This window comes from Mobula birostris, chromosome X (genome assembly GCF_030028105.1).
Source record: "Mobula birostris isolate sMobBir1 chromosome X, sMobBir1.hap1, whole genome shotgun sequence".
Taxonomy (NCBI): domain Eukaryota; kingdom Metazoa; phylum Chordata; class Chondrichthyes; order Myliobatiformes; family Myliobatidae; genus Mobula; species Mobula birostris.
In genome coordinates, this window is record NC_092402.1 from 48,943,110 (window position 1) to 48,965,557 (window position 22,448).

The 22,448-nt window shown below is 40.5% G+C and overlaps 2 protein-coding genes across 12 annotated transcripts in view; one reads left to right on the plus strand and one right to left on the minus strand.

Annotated features, from left to right (window-relative positions):
- Positions 1 to 22,448, minus strand: part of cdk4 (cyclin dependent kinase 4) — a 66,104-nt gene that overhangs the window by 13,031 nt on the left and 30,625 nt on the right. For 3 of the 11 annotated variants that reach the window (XM_072249403.1, XM_072249402.1, XM_072249401.1), the window contains exon 7: positions 3,948 to 5,524. In XM_072249403.1, coding sequence (XP_072105504.1) covers positions 5,242 to 5,524 — 283 coding nt within the window. In that variant the 3' untranslated portion in view covers positions 3,948 to 5,241. Of the gene's footprint in view, positions 1 to 80; positions 839 to 3,642; positions 3,729 to 3,947; positions 5,525 to 19,563; positions 19,761 to 20,631; positions 20,768 to 22,448 lie in introns of those variants that run through there. The other 8 variants (XM_072249400.1, XM_072249399.1, XR_011883890.1 and 5 more) reach the window with 7 other exon arrangements.
- On the plus strand, positions 322 to 16,407 carry LOC140191722 (tetraspanin-31-like). The gene is made up of 6 exons (XM_072249410.1): positions 322 to 485; positions 4,254 to 4,421; positions 7,172 to 7,252; positions 9,240 to 9,377; positions 10,056 to 10,163; positions 12,687 to 16,407. Exons 1-6 carry the CDS (start codon positions 423 to 425, stop codon positions 12,759 to 12,761), a joined length of 633 nt encoding a protein of 210 aa, XP_072105511.1. The 5' UTR covers positions 322 to 422; the 3' UTR covers positions 12,762 to 16,407.

Below are 22,448 nucleotides of genomic sequence, written 5' to 3' on the forward strand. Positions count from 1 at the left end.
ATAAAACCAGTTAAAATTTGTAATACTCTGAGAAGCAAAGAGCTTTCTCTTTATTATCCCGCCTACCATTGGCGAGTGGATATGACGCCAACATAGGACAACAAACATATGATTGGCAGGCAGGTAAACCAATGATAGGCCATGTTGACTTGCTAGTCTTCCGGGTTTGTCGCCGTAAAAATGAAGTCATAATAGTCATCATATGCCCTTCAACCAATTAGTCAAAGGCTTTCAAAGTAAAGGCAGCGCAGAGAGATTGACTGTCAGTATTTTAGACCAATAACGATATGAATAGACAGAGCGCTTCCAATAGCACCAATGAGCTACAAGAAACGGAGTCTGGGTGCGGTCGCCATTGTCATTGTAGTCAGTCCGATAGCAATTGCGACTTATTGACAGAGGAGAACCTGAGAGTCGTCAAGATGGTTTGTGGTGGCTTTACCTGCTCGAAGAACGCTCTCATCGCTTTAAACGTGGTGTATATAGTAAGTGAGGCCAGAAATGGGAATGAGCATGTGGAAGTGAGGGTTACCATGGGTCCGGTGTAGCGTTTGCAACGGGCGATCTGGGGGCCCGACTTTCGGAGCATGCGTAGCACGCGTCTCCTTACCAGCTGACAGCAAGAAGCCAGTCCGTTCGCTGAACTGTCTAGGACGTTTAGTCGTTTCTGCGACTGCTGACATTTCAAACTGTAAACTTAGTTTACTTTTTTTTTAATGTGTTTGTGCTCTTGTTTGTTGTAGCATTTTATGCTCAGAATCCGATTTAGGTTTATTATCACCGGTCTATGTCGTGAAATTTGTTAACTTAGCTGCAGCAGTTCAATGCAATACATAATCTAGAAGGAAGAAAAAATAAATAAGTAAATCAATTACGGTATATCTATATTGAATAAACTACAAAACGTGCAAAAACAGAAATAATATGTTAAAAAGTAGTGGGGTATTGTTCATGGATTCAATGTCCATTTAGGAATCGGATGGTGGAGGGGAAGAAGCGATTCCTGAATCGTTGAGTGTGTGCCTTCAGGCTTCTGTACCTCCTTCCTGACAGTAACATTAAGAAAAGGGCACGCCCTGGGTGCTGGAAGCCCTAGATAGCTCTGGATAGTTTGTGCAATTTAGTTTAATAAGTATTTTTACAATTAGGAAATGTTTAGTGGAATATGGGCAAAATGTAGAGAAATAAAGTAAACTCAGATTAGTTGGTCGGCACGGAATATTTGGGCTGAAGGGTTTGTTTTCGTACTGTGTAGCTCTGACTAATTAGGTTTGCAGTTCACCAGATAAAATAGTGGGTAGTGTTTTTTTTATTTGAAAGATCGTGGACTCTTCTGACGTAGAGAAGATATTTTAATCATTTGTGGAACTTGTGCCCTCCATGATTTTGTCACACAAGAATGCAAGAAAATAGAAGTAGGAGCAAGCAAAGAACCCTTTTTGCCTGCCATTTAATGTAATCATGGCTGATTTCTACTTTCAAATTTATCCAACATCATCTTAAATGCACATGATCTAGTTTCCGTGACTCTTGGGAGTGGGTAGGACAGCGAATTCAAAGATTACTCTTGAGTAATGGCTCTGGCCCTGATTTGTGCTGAGATACTGGAGCAAAAGTTGCTTCCAACAGTGAATACATGAGTCTGATACTGAATATAGCCTTAAAAAGGGCTAAAGTGGGGAGCTAGTCTACTAACCTATGTTGCAATTTCAGCGTGGCCTGTGATTCTACTATTCTGCAATCAATATTGTCAATCATTGTTAATCTGGTTTAGTGAAAATGCTCTAAGATTTTGTTGGGTGGTATGCTTGAAGCTGTAGGTGAACAAGTCTCTCTGCTCTTGATATGCAAAAAAAAAATCTGGTAATAACTGTTGCCTTGTGACATCATCTGGTTCACATTTCCTGTACCCATAAATGTTAAATTCAGTTTATTTGAATAAGCAGATTAAATATTGCTTTATGCTGATAGTGAAAGTGTGATGTGACACTTCTACCTACTGTAAGAGAATAAAAGAGAAGTTGAGAGTGCTTCTCCAAGTAAAGGGTTGTAGAAGTTTGGAACTGTTTTCTGAAAATGGCAATTGGGGCTTAAATTTGTACAATTAGAAATCAATAAGCATTAAAGAATATAGAGCATGGGTACAGTATGTGTGACTATCTTTTCTGACTCCTTGGTCTGTTCTATGATTCACACCAACCATCAGCATTTTCCCTGCAACTACAGGTGATGAAGCACTTCTTCCACCTCTCCCATGCTCACCATTCAGGGTGAAGCAGTGATTTTAATTGGTTTTGCTATCTAGTTTACTGTATTTGGTGTTTACAAGGTGGTCTCCTCTGTGTTAGAGAAACCAAACAAAGGTGGTTTTGTAGCGCATCTGCATTCAGTCCGCGCAGTGACCGTGAGCTTCCTGTTGTGTTCCATTTTAATTCCCTGTCCCATTTTCACTCTGATCTGATAGTAGCCTTTTTTTTTAAAAACTCATCTTGGCAAAAATAATCATGAAACTATCAGGTGAGCTTTTGTTTAAGCCCATTTGATTCACTAAATTTTATTGTTCCTACCCTATCTGATTTATGATTCCAAACTCAACAATAAGTCGAGCTCTTAAGGTCCAGAACAATTGGTGATTAAACATAAAAAAAAATTGCCATCACCCTGTAAACAAATAAAGTAGCATAGATTTCTTAGTGTACTTTCCATGTCATCTTTTAATTGCTTCACTTTTGAGAAAAGCTAACGGTTTGTGAAGATGGTTGGAGGTAAGGAAGAGGGGCGACTGAAAAGTTTGTGTGGATCAATTGAATGTAATGTGCTTAAAAATGTGTGCTTTTTTTGTGGACTTGTGGAGAATGCCTGGTCACATTGTGATGTTGAGGAAAAATGACTGGCAAGATTCATCACATTAGCAATTTAGAGTGACTGGATCCATGCAAAGAAAAAAAATCTGTTTTTAGGCATCCAGAGCGCTCCTAAATTTGGGAGAGGAATTGGTCACTGCAAACTGGCATTCGTGTAGCCTTGCTGTGGACAAACCATGCTTTTTGGAAGCCAAAGTTGAGGCAATGAGGAAACAACAAGACATTTGTGGGTACTAGGGGAGAGATGGGAGTATCATTAGAAGATAAAGGAGAGAGGGGTGTTGACTGAATACTGCAGAGACTGCTGAAGGTTTGTCATGGTTATGGGTAGGAGAGTAGATTAGATGTAATAGTCACATATACATTGAAATGTGCAGTGAAATGCATCATATGTGCTAAAAGGATGTGTTGGGGGCAGCCCACAATGCTGCCACACTTCTGGCGCCAATATGGCATGTCCAGTGTTCAGCAGAAAGACACAACCAACATACAACAGCAGAGCAAACTCCATCAAACCCACCCCAGGGGGTCACTGGCCTTCATCCTCAAGGCCCAACCAATCTCTGCCCTTGAACTTGGGGATTGCAATTCTTTGCAAAGAAGCCTTCATTAAAAAGTAATCAGAAGGGGAGTAGATCTAATTAGCAATAATAATTAACTTCTGAGTGGTCTTTGACATGTGCCAACACAACTATTAAGTTCAAATGTTTAACAGCAAATTAAGCATTAACCTTTGTATAATCACTTAATAGAATGTGATAATCTTTGAAGTTTGTACCTTGTTAGCTGACAGCATGCTCTGATCCTGCAGCAGTAGTCTTCATTGACGTTAATGCCTTTAACCTAAATACCTCAAGGTGATAACTTTATATGGAGACAAACAGAATTGATGAAATGTTGGTTTTATTGCACAAAAGGGCAAAGTGGATGTTAATGTCCAGATACATGTTAGCAGTAGTATACCATCCTCTTAATATGGTCTCAAAGAATTTGGAAGCAATCTTGTCAGGGAACCAATGATTATTTTAATTTTAAAAGAAAAAGTTCCATTTAATCTGTTCTAGATAAAGTTGGTGGTGGGAGAGTAGGGAGTGAAAAGAAAATCTTTTCACATTTAGATGCAGATTTTTGATATTAATATACTTTGTAAAATTCTGCCTTTGGTAGATTTGTACAGCCTCTTTTTTTAAAAAAAAAAATAAATAAATCCATCAAACTTGTTGAAATGCCATCTATTTTATTTTGTCTACAGATCCAGTATGCACTGCAAAACGTTGGTCCTGATCGTAAATTGCTGGAGGAAATGTAGAGGATGCCACCATTTACTTCAGATGTGGTTTGCCAGTGGGTGGATGTTATTTTTAATTCCTGTTTTTTTTCCTCTTTCAGTTAGTCGGGCTACTGCTTATTGGAGTGGCAGGATGGGGGAAAAGCTACGGCATAGTTTCCAGTATAAATGTCATTGGTGGAGTCATTGCTGTGGGAGTGTTCCTTCTTGTCATTGCTGTTGCGGGGCTTGCCGGAGCACTGAATCACCATCAGGTCATGCTGTTCTTTGTATCCTTTCATTGGCCTTAACACTGAATTGAGTATAATTGCTGTATTTGCTGTTAATCTTCTTTCCCCTACTTCCCCCTGCCCCTCACACAACCAGATGTGAGCTGGACTTGTTCTCAATCTCCCTTTTCTGTACACACAAGCTACTATATTTGTGTAATATGTTTGATGCTCTACTTTTGAGACAATATGAAACTGCCCACTGAAGGTTTGTGAAAGTGACCCTCAAAGACATTATGTATGAAAGTGCCTGGCTGGTGTTCACAGCTTCTTAGCAGGCTGTGATTAAATGTATAATTTTGGTTTCTGTTTGGGTGGGGGGGGGGTGAGAAAATAATTTAGAACTGGGTTTAATATCTCTGGCATATGTTGTGATTTGTTTTGTGGCAGCAATACATTGCCATACATAATTAAAAGAGAACTACAAGTTGTTATTTTTTTCAAACACCTTATGGGTGGTGTGTATGTGTATATCTTGGTGCAAAAAGAGAGCAAAAAAATAGTGAGGTAATGTGGAAATCTGGTGAAGGGAAAGAAGCTGTTCCTGAAATGTTGAGTTTGTTTTCATTCCCCTGTACCATCTCCTGGATGGTAGTAATGAGAAGAGGTCATGTCCTGGGTGATGGGGGTCCTCAATGATGGATGCTGCCTTCTGGAGGCATTGCCTTTTGAAGGTGACCATGCTGCTGAGGAGGCTAGCACCCATGATGGAGCTGGCTGAGTTTACAACTTTCTGCAGCTTTTTCCAATCATGTGCAGAGCCACCCTCCATACCAGATGGTGAAGCAAACAGTTAGAATGCTCTCCATGGTATATTTGTTTATATTTTTAAAAAATCGTCAGTCTTTGGTGTCATACCAAGCCTCCTCAAACTCTTAATGAAATATAGCCAATTCAGAAATGTTGATGCCCAGAAACTGCTCACCTTTTCCACTGCAAATCCCTCGATGAGGACTGGTGTGTGTTCCCTCGACTTGCCCTTTCTGAAGTCCACAATCGATTCCTTCGTCTTACTGACATTAAGTACAAGGTTGTTGTTGCAACACCACTCAATCAGCTGGTATGTCTTGCCCCTGTACGCCGCCTCATCACCATCTGAAATTCTGCCAACAATAGCTGTCATCAGCAAATTTATAGTTGGAGTTTGAACTGTCTAGCCACAGAGTCATAGGTGTAGAGATTAGAGCAGCAGGCTCACATCCCTGAGGTGCACCGGTGTTGTCAGCTAGGAGATGTTATTTACAATTTGGCACTGACTGTGATCCCCTGGTGAGGTCAAGGATCCAGTTGCAGAAGGAGGTATAGAGGCCCAGGTTTTGGAGCTTGTTGATTAGAACTGAAGGTATGATTGTGTTGAACACTGAGCTGCAATCAATAAACAGCAGCCTGATGTAGGTATTGTTATTGTCCAGGTGATCCCAGGGCAAGTGAAGAGCCAGTGCAATTGCATCCAGTTTAGACCTATTGTGCAATGGGCAAATCCTTCAAATGTAACTGGGGGAAAAAATTGCACAGAATCTTGCTTGGGCCTTCTGGCAAAGACATTCTTTAAAATCGGACTGATTACAGTAATCCCTGGCACAATATTAGCTGCAGCTTTTCTAAGCCACATCTTGCAACAGAAATAAAGCCACTCTCACTACTTAATCCCTTGTCAGGGATATTTTATCAATATTAAGGAAATCCTGTGGAACAAAGTATATTCGTGATGTAACAGTTATCTTGGTTTTGTTATTGGTACTTTAATAATAATTGTTTTTGGAATGTGGGCATTATTGCATTTGAATGGACTAGCTTGCTGAGCCATTCCAGAGAGTACACTGCTATAAATCTGAAGTCATACACAAGTCAAGCTGAGACCTTTTTCTAAAAGGCTTTCCTTAAAGCTTTTTTTCAGGAACCAGGTTAGCTTTTATGACAATCCAATAATTCCATAGTGCTGTTATTTTACCAATTATTAACAATTTAAATTCCATAGTATTTAAACTCGTGCCTCTGGTTTGTTTGTCCAACTCTCTGAATTACTAAAGTAATTTAACAGCAGTACTAGAGCAGTAGTCATGTGACCAGTTTTGCTACCATACTTAATTGCAGATTTATTTCATTAACTCAATTTGTGTTTCTATAATGGGATTTGAGCTTGTTCATCTTTGGATTCCTGGTCCCACAACATAATCACATGCACTAGATCCAATGTGGTGTAGTGCATGGGTGAATGATTTAATCTTGCATATCTATGTCTGGAGAGTAACTATGTTGGCTCAATTTAAGGATTAGGTAATGACTCAATAGTTGTATTTATTTTAATGCTACTTGTAATATGTAGATAGAAAGAGAAGTAGAGTGGTAAAACTGCCTTTATTAAAATATTAAGAGTTTATCTAAACAGAATGCTAGATATTTAATTGCTCCGATAACAAAGACTTTGAGGGGTTTTGCACACTGGTATCATTTATCATTAAATTTGCTCCTACTACATGGGAGCAGTGTTGGTTCATTTTGGGCAGCTTTAATGTATTTCCAGTGACCTTTAAGTTCGAGTGTCATGAAAGCTTTGCATTTAAACTGTAATCTTTCTTGCATGAGGGCACTTGCTGCAGACATGGGGTGGAAACTGCTGATGAGTTGCAATTGATGTTATTAAATGTTAGCTGGCCTTACTAGTTTTGTATGTACAGCTTTGGGGCTGACATTTCAGTATTTATTTTTCATCAATTATTTCTCCTATGCTTCTTTGACTTTCATTGCAGTACATGGTTATTTTATTTCTAGTCTTTGTGATTCAGTTTGGAGTTTCTTGTTCATGTCTGGCACTGAACCGAGGTCAACAGGTAAGTTTCACACTATGCATTGCTCTGATATATTTAGTTTTATGCTTCCCTTTTTGATGCTTGATTGTACATTAGCTTTACAGATGATGCATATGGTATAGGAAACTCAAAAGGTCTAGTCCCTTCATCTGATCATTATTTTTTCCTTTGTATTGTTCTAAACAGTTCAAATTATTAGTGGCCTGTTTTTAATTGACATAAATCACAGCAAACCATGCTCTGTGTTGTCAGTCATTTTGTTTTGAAACATTCTCTAGTATGCCTCGGTGTTTAAATGTACATTCTTTTAAGGTAAAATTATTCTTTAATTCAAACCCGTATCCAATGCTTATAACTTTTCTGTAGCAGTCCCCATGTAATTGAGATTCACTTTAGGGTTAAATGGCTAAACTCAATGTGGGCTATACTACTGTTCGCAAAGCTGTGGCTTTTGGGCTTCTGTGCAATCAAAAGTATTGCTTTTAAGTGGATGCAGTGAGCCAGGTGGGGGAAAAAAATTGCATGATTTTGTGTTAGGTAGCATATTAGCCAAATCTTTCATCCACAGAACTAGAGTTGCAATCCAACGGAATCTAATGTGGACCAGAGTTGGAAGGGAGGGGAAAATGTCTCATCTCTAATTAATCACTCCGGCCTGATGAATGATTTTGTATACAATGTTTTTTACATGTGTTATATATGGTATACAGTATCATTCATCTTTCTGTATGTCAAAATTCTTTGATTTCAGTTGTGTTCAATACCATCGTCCTTGAGATACTGTAAGCGAAACTCTCCAAGCTTAACTTGCCAGTGAGCTGCAGTCTCCATGCACACCTCCATAGCCCACTCATTTAGCAATGGTGTGCCACAGGGGTGTAATTTCTCTGTACATCAGTGACTGCATCTCCAGTGTTCATCAGTTAAATTGGTAGTTTATGGATGACACCACTGTTATTGGACTGATCACCAGAGGCAACAAATCCAAGTACCACCAAGTAGTGTCCTGGTGCGATCACAACTTGGACCTGAATGCCCTCAAAATGTGAGATGCTTATCAACTTCAGGAGAAATATTTCCTCTCCACACATTCTTTATCAAAACTTTACAGTTTAAACATTCAGGTTCCTGGGCATCATTATTTCACAGGGCCTCATGTGGAAGAACCGTATCTCCTTCATTAACAAAAAGGCTCAGCAGAGGATGTACTACTTGCATAGTTGGTAAAAATTCAATCTTCTCCAGAATATACACTGCTGTCATGTAGAGTATCCTTGCATCAGCCGTTACTGTCTGATTTGATGCAGCATCCTCTCAATAAATGAAAACTACAGTAAGCTATTGGGTCAGTTGAAAAAGTCATTGGCTGCAGTTTACTATCACAGCAGGGCTTGTATGTGTCCAGGGGAAAGAAGTGGGCAATTAATCATTGCAGATATTACCCACCCTGCAAACTGCCTTTTCCCAAAGCTCCCTTCTGGAAAGTGTTGTAGGGCTATTAAAAGCAAAAAAAAAAACTTCGTGCCATTTTAAAAGTGACTCCTCTCCCTGCCCCAGACTGTTAAATCTGATCAACCATTTAATTAGTCCCTCCGCCCCCATTAACTCAGTCACAAACTGCAATATAAACACTTTAAACCACTTTTTATAAAGTGTCTGCATTGTAAATACATGTTGTTACAGGGATATTTGTGTTTATGCAGATTTTATTCCACATCTGTACCTTAACCTCCAACTTATTTTTATATAATTCTTTATAATTGAGTTTTTTTTTTGCATGTTAGTGCGAACACACCATAGCAAATCCCTAATACATGTAAATGTATATGATGAATAAAGGTGATCCTTGATCCTACTTTCAATCTGGAACTTGTGTCAACCTGGTAGTTAACCATATAACTGCCTCACCCATTCAGAATGATGTTTGCTTTAGGCATGCAGTGATGCACTTCAGAAATGGCTGTATTTGGGAGTTGGTGTGCAGTGAAACTCTTTTTTTTCTGTCTAGGAACATTTGCTAAAACTGACTTGGGACAGAATGTCAAATGCAACCAGGAAAGATCTAGAACACCAACTCAACTGCTGTGGATTTATGAATGATACAGAAAGTGCCACCTATGAGATGGATTGTTTGCTATGTGACGCAGTGAGTATCTTTCTTGCTGGATTTTATTGTTCTTGTAAAGATTTGATAAGAGTAATATGGTTTGCATTCATCATGTTTTAGGAAATGTATTTTCACTACATCCCGATTCCATCAGTCTTTTGTGATCAGAAATGTCACAATGAGCTTCTGTTCATCCACTGAAGTGGCTTTTATTTTATTTGAAATGGAAATAAACTGATCACTGCCCTCATTGCAATGAAGGAAGGTTTGAACTGCACTTGTTATGGCTATGGTGGTTGAGAGGAAAGTGAGAGAATGGCCTGTGGTCAAATCTTGGGTAAGACTGGTTAGGTCACAAAAAAATGACTGCACTTCAAAATTGCCTGTAAATACTTCAGGACCTCCTTAAAAGGGTTCTTGAGATTGTGTAACTGCAAGTATTTTTACATGGAGAAAATAAGGGGATTAAAGTTTCCAATCTTCCCTGCCTGAAACCAAAGTTAAAATTAGTTACATTATGTAAATCTTCCCCTATGCTGTTCAGCAAAATGGTCACAAACCAAGTATAATAGTGGCATTAAATGATTGAAAGGAATCCTCTTTAGCTGCTGAGCATCTATGATGGATGATGACCTCTGAAGGTATTATTTTTAAACTAGTGTAATCCTTGCAGGAAGTGCTCAGATTTTAAATGTCTATTTCTTTAACCTTTGACAGTCCTGCAAATCCACTCATTGTGAAACTTGTGGTGATGTCATGCTGACACATGCTGGCGAGGCTTTGAGGATCCTTGGAGGCGTGGGCCTTTTCTTCAGCTTTACTGAGGTGAGATTTGTTGTCTTGTAATGTTGTATTTGCTTCAAAGCTCTGAATTTTATAAATACCTTGACTGATGAAGTGGAAGGGTGGGTTAGTAAGTGTGCAAATGATAAGAAAGTTGGTGGAGTTGGGGATAGTGTAGAAGGTTGTAGATTACGATGGGATATTGACAGGATGCAGAACTGGGCTGAGAAGTGGCAGATAAAGTTCAGCCCAGAGAAGTATTAAGTGATTCACTTTTAGAAGGTTGAATTTGAGGGCAGAATACAAGGTTGTTGGCAGTATTATTAAGTGTGGAAGAACAGTGGGATCTTGCAGTCCCCATCCTTGGATCCCTCATCTTAGTCGGGGAATTGAGTTCAAGAGCTGTGAGGTAATGTTACAGCTCTCTAAAATCCTGATTAGACCACACTTGGAGTATTGTGTTCATTTCTAGTCACCTCATTATAGGAAGGATGTGGAAGATTTAGAGGGGGTGCAAAGATGATTTATCAGGGTACTGCCTGAACTAAAGAGCATGTCTGAGGATAGGTTGAATGAGCTAGGGCCTTTCTCTTTGGAGCAAAGGAGATCGAGAGGTGACTTGATAAGAGATGTACAAAATGGAGCCATATATAGACTGGACAGTCAGACTTTTTCCCAGGGTGGAAATAGCTAATATGAGGGATCATAATTTTAAGGTAATTAGAGAAAAGTATATGGGTGTGTCAGAAGTTTTAAGAGTGGTGGGTGTGTAGAATGTGCTGCCAGAGCTGGGGTAAATGGTAGATACATTAAGGGCAATTAAGAAACTCCTGGATGTACAGATGAAAAGAGGAAAGGATTATGCGGGAGGGAAGGATTAGATGATCTTGAAGTAGGTTAAAAGGTCAGTATAACATCATGGGTTGAAGGACTTGCATTGTGCCGTACTGTTCTTGTTCTATAATGTATGGAGATAAATTTTATAAAAGGAATTTCTCATCGGGGCTATTGAGTCATTGTCCTTCATTTTGGTGTAAAACCAAAACTTGAGCTATTAAAACATGTTTTGATTTTTTTTCCAGTATATCTGAAATTAAAAATAGACCCTGACTCTGTTCTTTGACATATTCCAGGTGTGTGCAATCTACAAAATGCACTGTAGTCAGTTCCCTCTGCTACTCTCAACATTCCTAAACCCATGAGCACTATCAACATGGATGGGGGTGTCCGATGTGTGGAAATGCCACCCCTTGCAAGTTCTCTTCCACGTTGCACACTATCCTAACATGAAAATGCACGAGTTCTACATCTTCAAATGCTCTCCCTACTGGAGAACGTTTTCCTTCACCAGAAGCTCACCACCACCTTCTCAAGGGCAGTTAGGGGTGGGCAATAAGTGCTTTTGTTGTGACATGATTTTTAAAAGATGTTGAATTGGTCTATGTTCACAAGTTTTGATAAGTTGTGTTGGAAAACTGAAGGTGGCACAGTTAGAATACAAGACTAGTAGATGCTGTCCAGTTGTTAAGGCAAATAATGGTACCCAGAGTAAAGTGACATAGTACCCGTAAACCTGTATCATCTGGTCTTGGAAATGACTTCCTTGGGGAAATCACTTATTATTTACATTAAATAATTTTATATACCTCCTTCAGCCTCTGCTGTTCTAGAGAAAACAAACCCAGCCTAAACAGTTAACTCTATTTTACGTTCCATCCCTGGCAATATCCTGGTGAATTTCCACTGCATCATCAGTGCAATCTTGTCCTTCCTATGAAATAGACACAATATTTAACCAATGTTATTATTAATGGCATAACCTTTCCACTCTTGGTTTATTCCATGTCTAAAGGCAGACAATCTGTATACTGCCTTCCCAATCCTCTTTGCTTGTGCTTCTGCCTTTGGGCATCTTTGGCCTTGTACCCAAGGCCCAACATAATAACTGATCAATACACTCATTGGCCACTTTATTAGATAACTCCTGTACCTAATAAAGTGGCTACTGAGTGTATGTCTGTGGTCATTTGCTGTAGCTCATCCTCTTCAAGGTTCGATGTGTTATGCACGCAGAGATGCTTTCCTGCACAACACTGTTGTAATAGATGATTATTTGAGTTACTGTCAGCTTGAACCAGTCTGGTCATTCTCTTCCAACCTCTCATTAATAAGGTGTTTCCACCCATAGAACTGCTGTTCACTGGGTATATATTTTTTGTTTTTCCACACCATCCTCTGTTAATTCTAGAGTGTGAAAATTTCAGGAAACAGCGGTTCTGGGATACTCAAACCACCCCATTAGGTACCAACAATCATTTCACAATCTGTCACTTGGGTCACATTTCTTTTCCATTCTGATGTTTGGTCTGAACAACTGAGTCACTCTTAGTCATTCTAAGCTGAAGACTGCCCTCAGCTCAATGTCCTTCTTGGCATGATGTAGTCAAACCTTTGATTATGGATGATGTCACATTCACAAATGCCACCCCTGCACATAAATGTTGTAGAATAACTTTTCTGATAAGTGAAAAAGATAACGTGCTTTGTTTTCTCCTCTTCCACCAGATTCTTGGAGTTTGGCTTGCAATGCGTTTTAGGAACCAGAAAGATCCACGAGCAAATCCTCGTGCCTTTTTGTAGGATCCTTCGCCATTCTTGTGACAGTTGTATCTTGTAGCTGCTCAAAGTTATCTTTCCCAGGGATTATTTTCATCAAAACCCTTTGATTCTTTAAAACAAGAGCCTTCATAATGTATGATTGGATGGAGCAAATGGTCACACTGCATGGATTATCTCGGTGCCATGGACTAGACTTAGTGAAAATTTACCCAAACCCACCATCCTTGATGTGAAGTTCTTGCAATATAATGCCATCGTACAAGACTAGGACTTGGGGGAAAAAAAAGTGCAAAGTGTTGGAAATTTTTGAAATTAATATGGAGCCTCTGTTTCTTTATCATGCAGCTATAAATACAGACTTGGCATAATTATAGCTACCATTGATGCTTGGCCAGTTCTTTGTTAACAGAGGGCAATGGAGTTGAGAGGAAGCAAGAATTCAGTCTATCCTCTCACAACCATTTTGAGTCAAAGCCTTTTTTAAATAGTACAGAATATTTATGAGCAACACGATCAGAGTTTAAGCTTGACAGTAACTACTTTTAATTTGCCAGCAAAACCAGCCATACTGATTTCAATTTCCTTCTGTGGGGTCAGGTTTAGCCTTGGGCTTTATCAGGCTATGCCAGTGAAGCCACACTTAGAGTCATAGAGAAGTATAGCACAAACAGGCCCTTTGGCTTATCTAGTCCATGTCAAAACTATTTAAACTGCCTACTCCCAATGACCTGTGCCTGGACTATATCCCTCCATATCCCTACCATGTACTTATCCAAACTTCTCAAGTGTTGAAATCGAGCTCACATGGACAACTTGTGCTGGCAGCTCACTCTACACTGCCATGACCTCTGGTTGTAGTCCCACCCAACTTCAGTGGAAGAAGCCTCCTTGTATTTATCGTATCTATACCCCTCATAAATCTAGATCTATTCTGTTGGTCAAAGTGAAAGCTGACCCGGTAGCTTGTTGCGTCCTCTGTGATGCCTGACCCCAAGAGGTATGACAAATTCTCAGACTGGCAGCTGTAACTCGGTGGTAAATGGAAATTGAGTACATGTGAATAACCAACTTCAAGTCTTTATTTTCCAAATCTTGGTTGTCATACTGTCATTGTTTAATGTATACCAATACTACTGAAATTGTTTTCTCACTTTGTAATTGAGGGAGCGTTCTAAACATGTTTGGAGCCACAGTTAATTTGATGGGGTATCTTGGATATTACAAAGTTGAGGGCTGACTGTTAGCAGTATTCTCCACAAATCTCAAACACCATGTCTTGCTCTACAGCACTATTAAGTAATCTTTCTAGAAGACTGTCAGCTATTTAGTGTATAGTTACATTTTGTACTGTATCTCTAATACAGAAGACTTGTCAGGTCAAATCACACAAACTATGTCTTTTGAGCTAAGAACAAAGTGAAATGTCAGTATTTTAGGGGCTGAATTATTAAGTTATCTAATAAATGCAATCAACTAGTTTTGTCAAAAATCCTGGTTGGTGATGTGTATACTGGCTTTAACTCACTGTGTCACTGCTTTGTTTAGGTGTAGTATACAGACTTGACTAGAGGAGAGCAAGACCAGTGTGATCTCCAAACAAGTGTAATTCTACTTTTTATTTAAACTAAGGCTTTTGTTCGTTTTGATGTTTCTAGTTTTCACTTGACTTTTTGACCAGGATGTAAGGTTTGGTAGGAGTAACTTCCTCAGACATCGCATAATGATGGCTTACTGGTCTCTTCAGGTTATCAATGATGTGAAAAGACAGCCCAAAGATTAATGTATAATGCCTATACAAGGAATTTAACAGCAAAATCTATAGCAATGTGCCAACATTGCCAATGCATACTGAATTATATTGTTAAGGATTGTTGTGTCTGAACAACTTATAGCACACAAGTAGTGTGAACAACTGTATTGAGGGCCAGATTCAGGCAAGGATTTTGTATGCTTGCCAATTGAACTAGTGTACATTTCCACATACTGATCCTTAAAAGCCTTTCAGTTTCTTATTAAGATCCTTTGTTAATTGAGGAGGGAATAAACAACATTTTGGTCTATATACAAGTCCTGGATATTAAGATGGAAATAAAAAGGCAGGGATCAATGAAATTAACCATAATCCTAATGGATTAAAATAATAAGGTCTCTACCCCTCCCCTCCCCACAAAATCAATATCTAGTTAGGTTGAGAAATTGACTTTGCACTGGCTTAGAAGGTCCTGTTGTGCAAAATTTACATGTAGCAGCTCTTTACCACCCAGCTCATGTGGGAATGGGTAACAAATCAATTTTAACTTTTTTCCCCTCCATTGAGGAGGTTGTGCATGAAATTCCTACAGTGCTCACCACAATTGATTTTCCTGGGAATTGTACTGATTTATTAATAACATTATACAGGTTAAGTTTAAACAATCTTCAGCACATATTCCCTGATAGCTTGATCCTCAATGTGAAAATATTCATTAAATATTTCAATTTATTTCATGTAATTAAGATTTTTGTAACATCTTTGACCTTTTCAGGGAGTATTTGCTTGACACTGAAATCTTAATACACCTTCCCAACCCCCCCCCACTCCAGTGTAATGGTTAGATTGTATAGGTGGCTGTCCCATTTCCCCTTCAAACCCCCCCCCCCCCCAAAAAACCACATGCACTTTCACAAGGGATAATGCAGTTGTATACTATACCTTAAAGTTGAAGCTGCATTCTCTGGCAGGGCCAATGATCCTGAGGAGAATCCAGCATGCAGAAAGGCAAGAGTTGCAATATTTGAGTTGGCAAAAGTTAATTGGTGTTAGTGAATTTTTTGAGAACTGTGGCCTTTATTCTGAGATGGGGTGGGGAGGAGAGAGAGAATCCAAAATGTCAATGAATTTGGTTAATGTTTATCCCCCAACATGGAGATGGGAAAGATCCTTGTGGCAGCGCACCATTTGTGGGTGTCATTCTTGAGCAAGTGTATAATCAAGCATTCTATGAATTGAGTAAAGTGACCCAAGGCTTCTGACGCAGTGACAGGAATGAGGCACAGGCTCTTGTTCTACAGCCGGTTTGAAACTTAATTTACACTCTGTATAACAGTTGCAGTAACATACTGTCGATCTAGAGTTTTGCACTTGATGGCTGCAGGTTTCACCAACAGAACAGTGTTTGTGTACCTACTGTGCAAGTGTGGAGGCCTTTTTATGGCACTGGTTTAAAAAAAAGTGGTGAGCATCATGGAGATTTCATGTTGTGGGTGTTAATAAAGAATTTGAATATATTTTTGGTTTGGAAATAGATCAAACCTAAGAATTACTACTAAACAAGTAGCAAGTTGGCCACAGCTTTCCATAGCCCAGGGCATTGATGTTTTCCTGTGTAAGGGCAATGTTGAAGAGCAAAGATGTTTAACAGGGAATGAAATAAACACGATGTAAGAGACGCTAAACCATTCATTTGTTGCTAAATTAGTGATAATACCTTAAGGCCTACTGAAGATTTCTAATAGCTGCCCCTAGCATTGCCTGAATCTGAGTGCCCAAAACCATTGCTTGCTCCATAAAGGTTGGCTGGATATTGTGTAAACATGACTTGGATTTCAAAAATGCAGAAAATGACAATTTTATGCAAAATAAGTGAAGACACCTTTTCCTGTAATAAATGCTTTACTAATTCACAAACATTTTTGTCAGTACTTTGTAGAATTAGTCAGTGAAAATCCTTTGGGGGTCAGAGTGGGTGACAAATGAGCATTATTTTGAGGGGGGGGGGAAGGAGAGGAAAGATCCAGTGTTTGCAGTACAGATCCAGATTTCTACCATTCTGTGGTTTAATTCAGCAGTGCTCAGGAAGGGTACGATCATAGTTTTATGTAATAGGTTTGATTTAAATAAAACTATTTCCATTGGGACTTGGGGCACATCTTGTGCCATAAGCCATGCTCTCAGCAATACTGTTCCCTCAAATTGTTACTTTTTCTCTCTCTCATTCCCATGAGCTTCAGTATGCAATAACTACTTAATGTACCACCCAGCACAAACACGTAGTACAACAGGACTCTTAGGCCGCCCATGACCTAAACTCGATTAAGAACAAAATCAGGAAACACTGTGCACACAGCGATAGAAATCTGGAACCTGCTTTTGTAAACAGCAAGTCATCCTGATAAAATTAAGGATTTGTTAACCGAAAGGCTCTAGGAAACACGTATAAAGAATTGGATCACATGAATGACAAACTTAAGGCTACTGGAAATAGTGTTTCAACCTGTACAGGCCAATCCCCTGTACTATGGATACAACAGATTACAGAAACATTGAGCTCCAACCATACCATTGAATTTTGAAAGAACAGGATCCTACACAACTTACAACCCTTGTCAAAGTCCATATCTACTGTGGGTACCTGGAATGTGAGAACCATGCAAGAATAACAAAGGTGACACTACAAAAACCGTAAGCCTTCATCAACCAGTGCCTGGGAAGGATCCAAAGTAACCAACCAGGAATACATAGATACAGAAATGAAGTTAACCAACATCATCTCCAGGCAGCCATTAAAATTGAATCCCCAAAGAAAGGGGGGTGGGGGGAGGGACATCCAAAGAACACATGGAGCAGAAATACTGAGGCTAAAATTAGAAAATTGGAACACTCCTGATCCGACCTTACAATTGACTCTTAAACAGAGGATGGAGACAGTAGGTCATCGATGGCCTATGCTCCACTGGGAGCTAAGGGCCCAAGACAATGACAACTGAGCATTAACACAAAACAAGACAATATACAATGAATACTGACTAAAGGTTTAAAATACTTGTGGCTTTCTATCATGCAAGGCTGTTATGCTATCAATCCACTTTCAAGTCATGTTGGCAATACTAGGCAAAAGTGCATCATCGTTCTGCCACTCCTGAAGGTGAGGAACATTTTCTGATACAAGGATCCACTGACAGTTGGTATACCTCAATGGCCCATCTTTGAGCTACTGCTAGCCTCTATCAGAGGAATAACTGAATTTCAAACCAGAAAGCATTCACCAGAGGGGTTGTGATGTGCAACTTTCTCCCTCCACATGGCTACTAAAAGCAAGTCCCCTATTTTAAGCTTGGTAGATAGAAACAAAACACTACAGCATTAGCTCTAAACATTGAGAAACACTCTCACCACACATGCTGGCTGACCTACTGAGAATGTGCAGTATTTAAGGTTATTAAGAGTAAATCTTTTGGCTATTTAAGGCTTCTATTGTCCTATTTAATCCTAAATATCCAATTATAATTTATCCCTTACAGTCACTGACTTGATTAACTGGCTATTACAACACTGATCACACAACAATACCTACTGGTCAAGACACTTTGGAATGTACACATAGTTTGTGAGAATTACAGTAAATAGAATCAAGGTACAGATCAATTCTGATCTAATTGTAAAGCAAGACAAGCTTGAGGGGCTGAACAGCAGCCACCTCTTGAAACAGGAAAACTGGCCTGGGAGAGGGGTGCCAGAGCCCGAGTGGCTGATTTCCCTCTGCCAGATCCAAATTGCACCAGACTAACAAAAGGTGAGGCACGTTGTAGTGGAGTTGAAGTTTAACAGCATTCCCAAGTTTAACAGCATTCCCAAGTTTAATCCAGGGAAGTCCAGAGACCATCAGCTATAGTGACCCATCCTAGAACTGGTGGGAAAGTGGAATTCTTTGTCAGAGACAAAAGACAATCAGAGGCCATTTATGAAAAGTCCCAAATTCTAGGTGGGTATTATTAGGAATTCTGAGGTTTGAAAGTGGCAGAGGAATAACCAACAACTTCACAACATGCAAGGCAGTTGGCCTTTGGCAGCAGACAGACTCCACCATTTATCTTGGCCAGGGAACTGGTACTTGGAAAGCCAACCTGGCATTCCTATAGCACTGTTCAATTTGGGGACAGCAAGATCCCAGAAGGACTGCGATAGTGATCCAATAATCTGCAAGTGTTCAAGGAGAGAACTACTGACCAAATTTACATTTCTCTTCACAGAATGGGAGGTGCTAGTAACACTGGCATTTACCGTGCAAGCCCACTTGGGCTGTGATTTGAAGTCATCGTACCTGTCTCTCCCCCCCCCCCCCCCCCCCCCCATTAGGTTTGGATTACATACAGGGCTCAAACCTATCCTCCCTGCACTACTAATCCCCTAAATTATGGATACTGCCAGGCCAAATAAGGATGCCCAGACATTATTCTAAGGAGCTGGATCTTAGCCTGAAAAACAAGCCACCAGGCAAAATAATCTGCCATGTTAATCAGGAAAATGTGCTTTGAGTCCTTTAGAAAGTTCAATACACTCAAATACAGCCACAGCAAACTGTTTGGAGAGGGGGAAAAAAATTACTTTCTTTTCCTCCTCCCTTCATTTTCCCCTCAGTTCCAAGCCAGGTTAAAGCAGCACAGGGTCACACTGTTACAGCACCCATATACCTTCCCGGAGAGGGCTCAGCCTCCCAATTAGAGGGGCAAAGTTGATTCAAGGTGGGAGTGTATGAGTTAACTTCAAGGGGTTTGTGTGTGTTTGGGGGGGGCGGGGGTAGCACTAAATTCCCAGCCTTCATGCACAGTGTCAACAGTGCCAAAAGATTGGCATGCAGACAAATGCAAGAGAACAATGCCAGGTGCAAAGCTGACAAATTTCAAGCTCCCCAGACCAGTGTCACACTGCCACCTGGTGGCTTTGGGCAAAGAAACCAGCTTCACAGATCAACAGCAGAACAGAAACTAGGGATATTCTCAAATGGTTAAAGCTCAATTTGCTTCTCCCCTCCCCTCCCCCCCCCACCCCATCCCCAATCCCCCTCCAGCAGTACACATCTGTAGAACAGCTGTAAACTGCTGTAGCACCCAAGTGTGGACAAGCAGGCAAAGCTGTTTACAGTTTCCTATCTACGGGGCACAATTGGTTGGCTTAAACATAAGGCTTTGGCCTAGGAAATAAGGATGTTGCAGGGCCTTGAAGGCAGAGATTCTTTTCATCGGGCTGAATGTCAGCAGTTCCTGGAACAAAGAATAAAGTAATATGTCAGGTGCACCCTCACGTGGATATTGCAGCCACCAATCACTTTGCCAATCAAACACAGCTCATTTTTATTTCACAAAATAATCCAGATGCGCTCTGGCTACAAGCAGCAAGGCCGACTTGCATTTCTATAGCGCCTTGCAGGATGTCCCAAAGCACTTTTCAGCCTGAAGTTACGAATGCGGGAAAAGCGACAGCAGATTTGCGCGCAGCCGGCTCCCAGAAACAGCAGTGTCTTAATGACAGGATAAACTATTTGGGAGTGATAGCACTGGGGGGATAAATACAAGCCTGGCACAATACACCAAACAGCTTTAGTTTCTTTTAATAGAGCCACTGGTTTCAAAGTTAAATCCACTAACTTCTTCAAAACAGGGCTCCACTTCTCAACTACAATATTTGAACTCTGCTTCCCTCGGTAACAGAAGCACAGCCTCAAAACAAAGTGGTACACTTTCTAGGCAGGTTTAAAGGGGTTGGGAGCAGCGAGAGTACAGTTGACTGGCATACAACAGCCTCAGAACTGTACCCAAAATTGCATTACCATTCAGCTCACTGGATGGCAGGGTTCCAAGTGAATCCCTGCCAGGAAGAATGGTGTACAGAAGCCAAGTAGTCCCATGTGGGGGACAAAAGAGATGCATCATTAACTGCTCATGTGGCTTCTAAAGTAGCCATGGGCAGCCCCTGCACCCAACTAAGTTCACAGGCATCATATCCATTAAGGATATCACACCTCCCACAGTGCCCTTCTTAGGATATTAAGCCAGAATAAAAATCGCTTGGGTGCCCACACTTCAGATCCTGGCATTCCATTTTAAACTGGCCAATTCCTAGTGTGCTTCTCACCAGCAGCAGACTTGCCCCCAAGTCATCGATTTCGGGTATAAAGTTCTTGACCGACTGTGGAGGCCGGTTGGTGAAGGCGCTTCGCGGCAGGGTCACGTCCTCCGGCCAGTCCTCCTCTGCTGGGAGCCCTGTCATGCTGAAAGCAGAGAAGTTTCCAATAAAGAAAAAAAATGACTAATTTCCACAGCATGACTTACACTCCATTCATGACGTCCCAAAGTGTTTCACAGCCAGGGAGCCATTTCTGAAACACTGCCACTATTGCAATGCAAAAAAACATAGCAGCCAATATGCGCGCAGTAAGCTCCAGAGACAGCGACGGAGCAATGCCCAGATCATCAGAAAGTTGTTTGAGAGGTGAATACTGATCAGTACACTAGATTATTACCTTGCTAAAACCAGGAACAATTTGAAGTTATAGTTGCAAGAGATTTGTACCATGACGCAAAGCAACAGGCCAGTTTTCAGAGATTTCAATGGTCAGACACCCTTCATCAGCTTAGTGAGCTGTAATTGGGCAAAATTGCTAATCACCAAAATGTCATAAACTCCAAGCCAGTTAGACATCCCAACCCTTCCTTAAGGCCTGAGGTAGTCCTGTGCTCGATCCAACCTGGATCTCTCATTTCTTCTCCAGTTGCCCCAATTGGATTTTACTAACTTAATTTGAGTTTTTTTAGCGAGGTGACGAGAGAGATTGCTGAAGGCAGAGCTGTGGAAGTAGTCTACATGGATTTTAGTAAGGCATTTGACAAGGCCCCTCATGCGAAGCTCATCCAGAAGATTAAGATGCATGGGTTCCATGCTGCATTGGCCATTTGGATTTGGAACTGGCTTGCCCATAGAAGACAGGGGGTAGAGGTTGATGGGACTTATTCGAACTGGAGTTCTGTGATTAGTGCTGTTCCGCAGGGATCTGTACTGGGACCTCTGCTGTTTGTGATGTACATAAATGACCTGGATGAAAATATAGAAGGGTGGGTTAGTAAGTTTGCAGATGATACAAAGATTGGTGGTGTTGTGGATAGTGTAGATGACTGGCAAAGAATACAGCAGGATATACACAAGTTGCAGATATAGGCAGAGAAATGGCAGATGGAGTTTAAACCCAGATAAACGTAAAGTGTTGGACCTTGGTAAGCCAAGTGTAAAGAGACTGTTAGTTGCAAGATTCTTAACAGTGTTGATGAGCAGAGGGATCTTGGGGTCCAAGTTCATAACTCCCTGAAAGTGGCAACACAGGTTGATAGGGTGGTTAAGGCGGCTTATGGCATGGTTGTCTTCATTCGTCAAGGCAATGAGTTCAAAACTCAGTAAGTTCTGTTGCAGCTTCATAAAACTCTATTTAAGCCACATCTGGAGTACTGCATACAGTTCTGGTCACCCCACTGTAGGAAGGATGTCAAGGCTTTGGAGAGGGTGCAGAAGAGGTTCATCAGGATGCTGCCTGGAGGGCATGAGCTATAATGACAGGTTGGACAAACTTGGGTTGTTTTCTATGGAGTAGCAGGGACTGAGAGGAGATCTGATAGAGGTTGATAAGATTATGATAGGGACAGACAGACAGTATCTTTTTCCCAAGGGTTGAAATGCCTATTACCAGAGGGCATACATTTAAGGTGAGAGGGGGCAATTTCAAAGGAGATGTGAGGGACAAGTTTTTCCCCTTTTTTTAAAAAATCAAAACTATAGAAGTTCATTTACAACACAGACACAAGGCAATCAATATTTACAAGACAGTAGCTACACTCAAATTACTATATGATTACTACCATCTATAAAACAGCCTATACTGCGGGGAACAACAGGAATTCTGC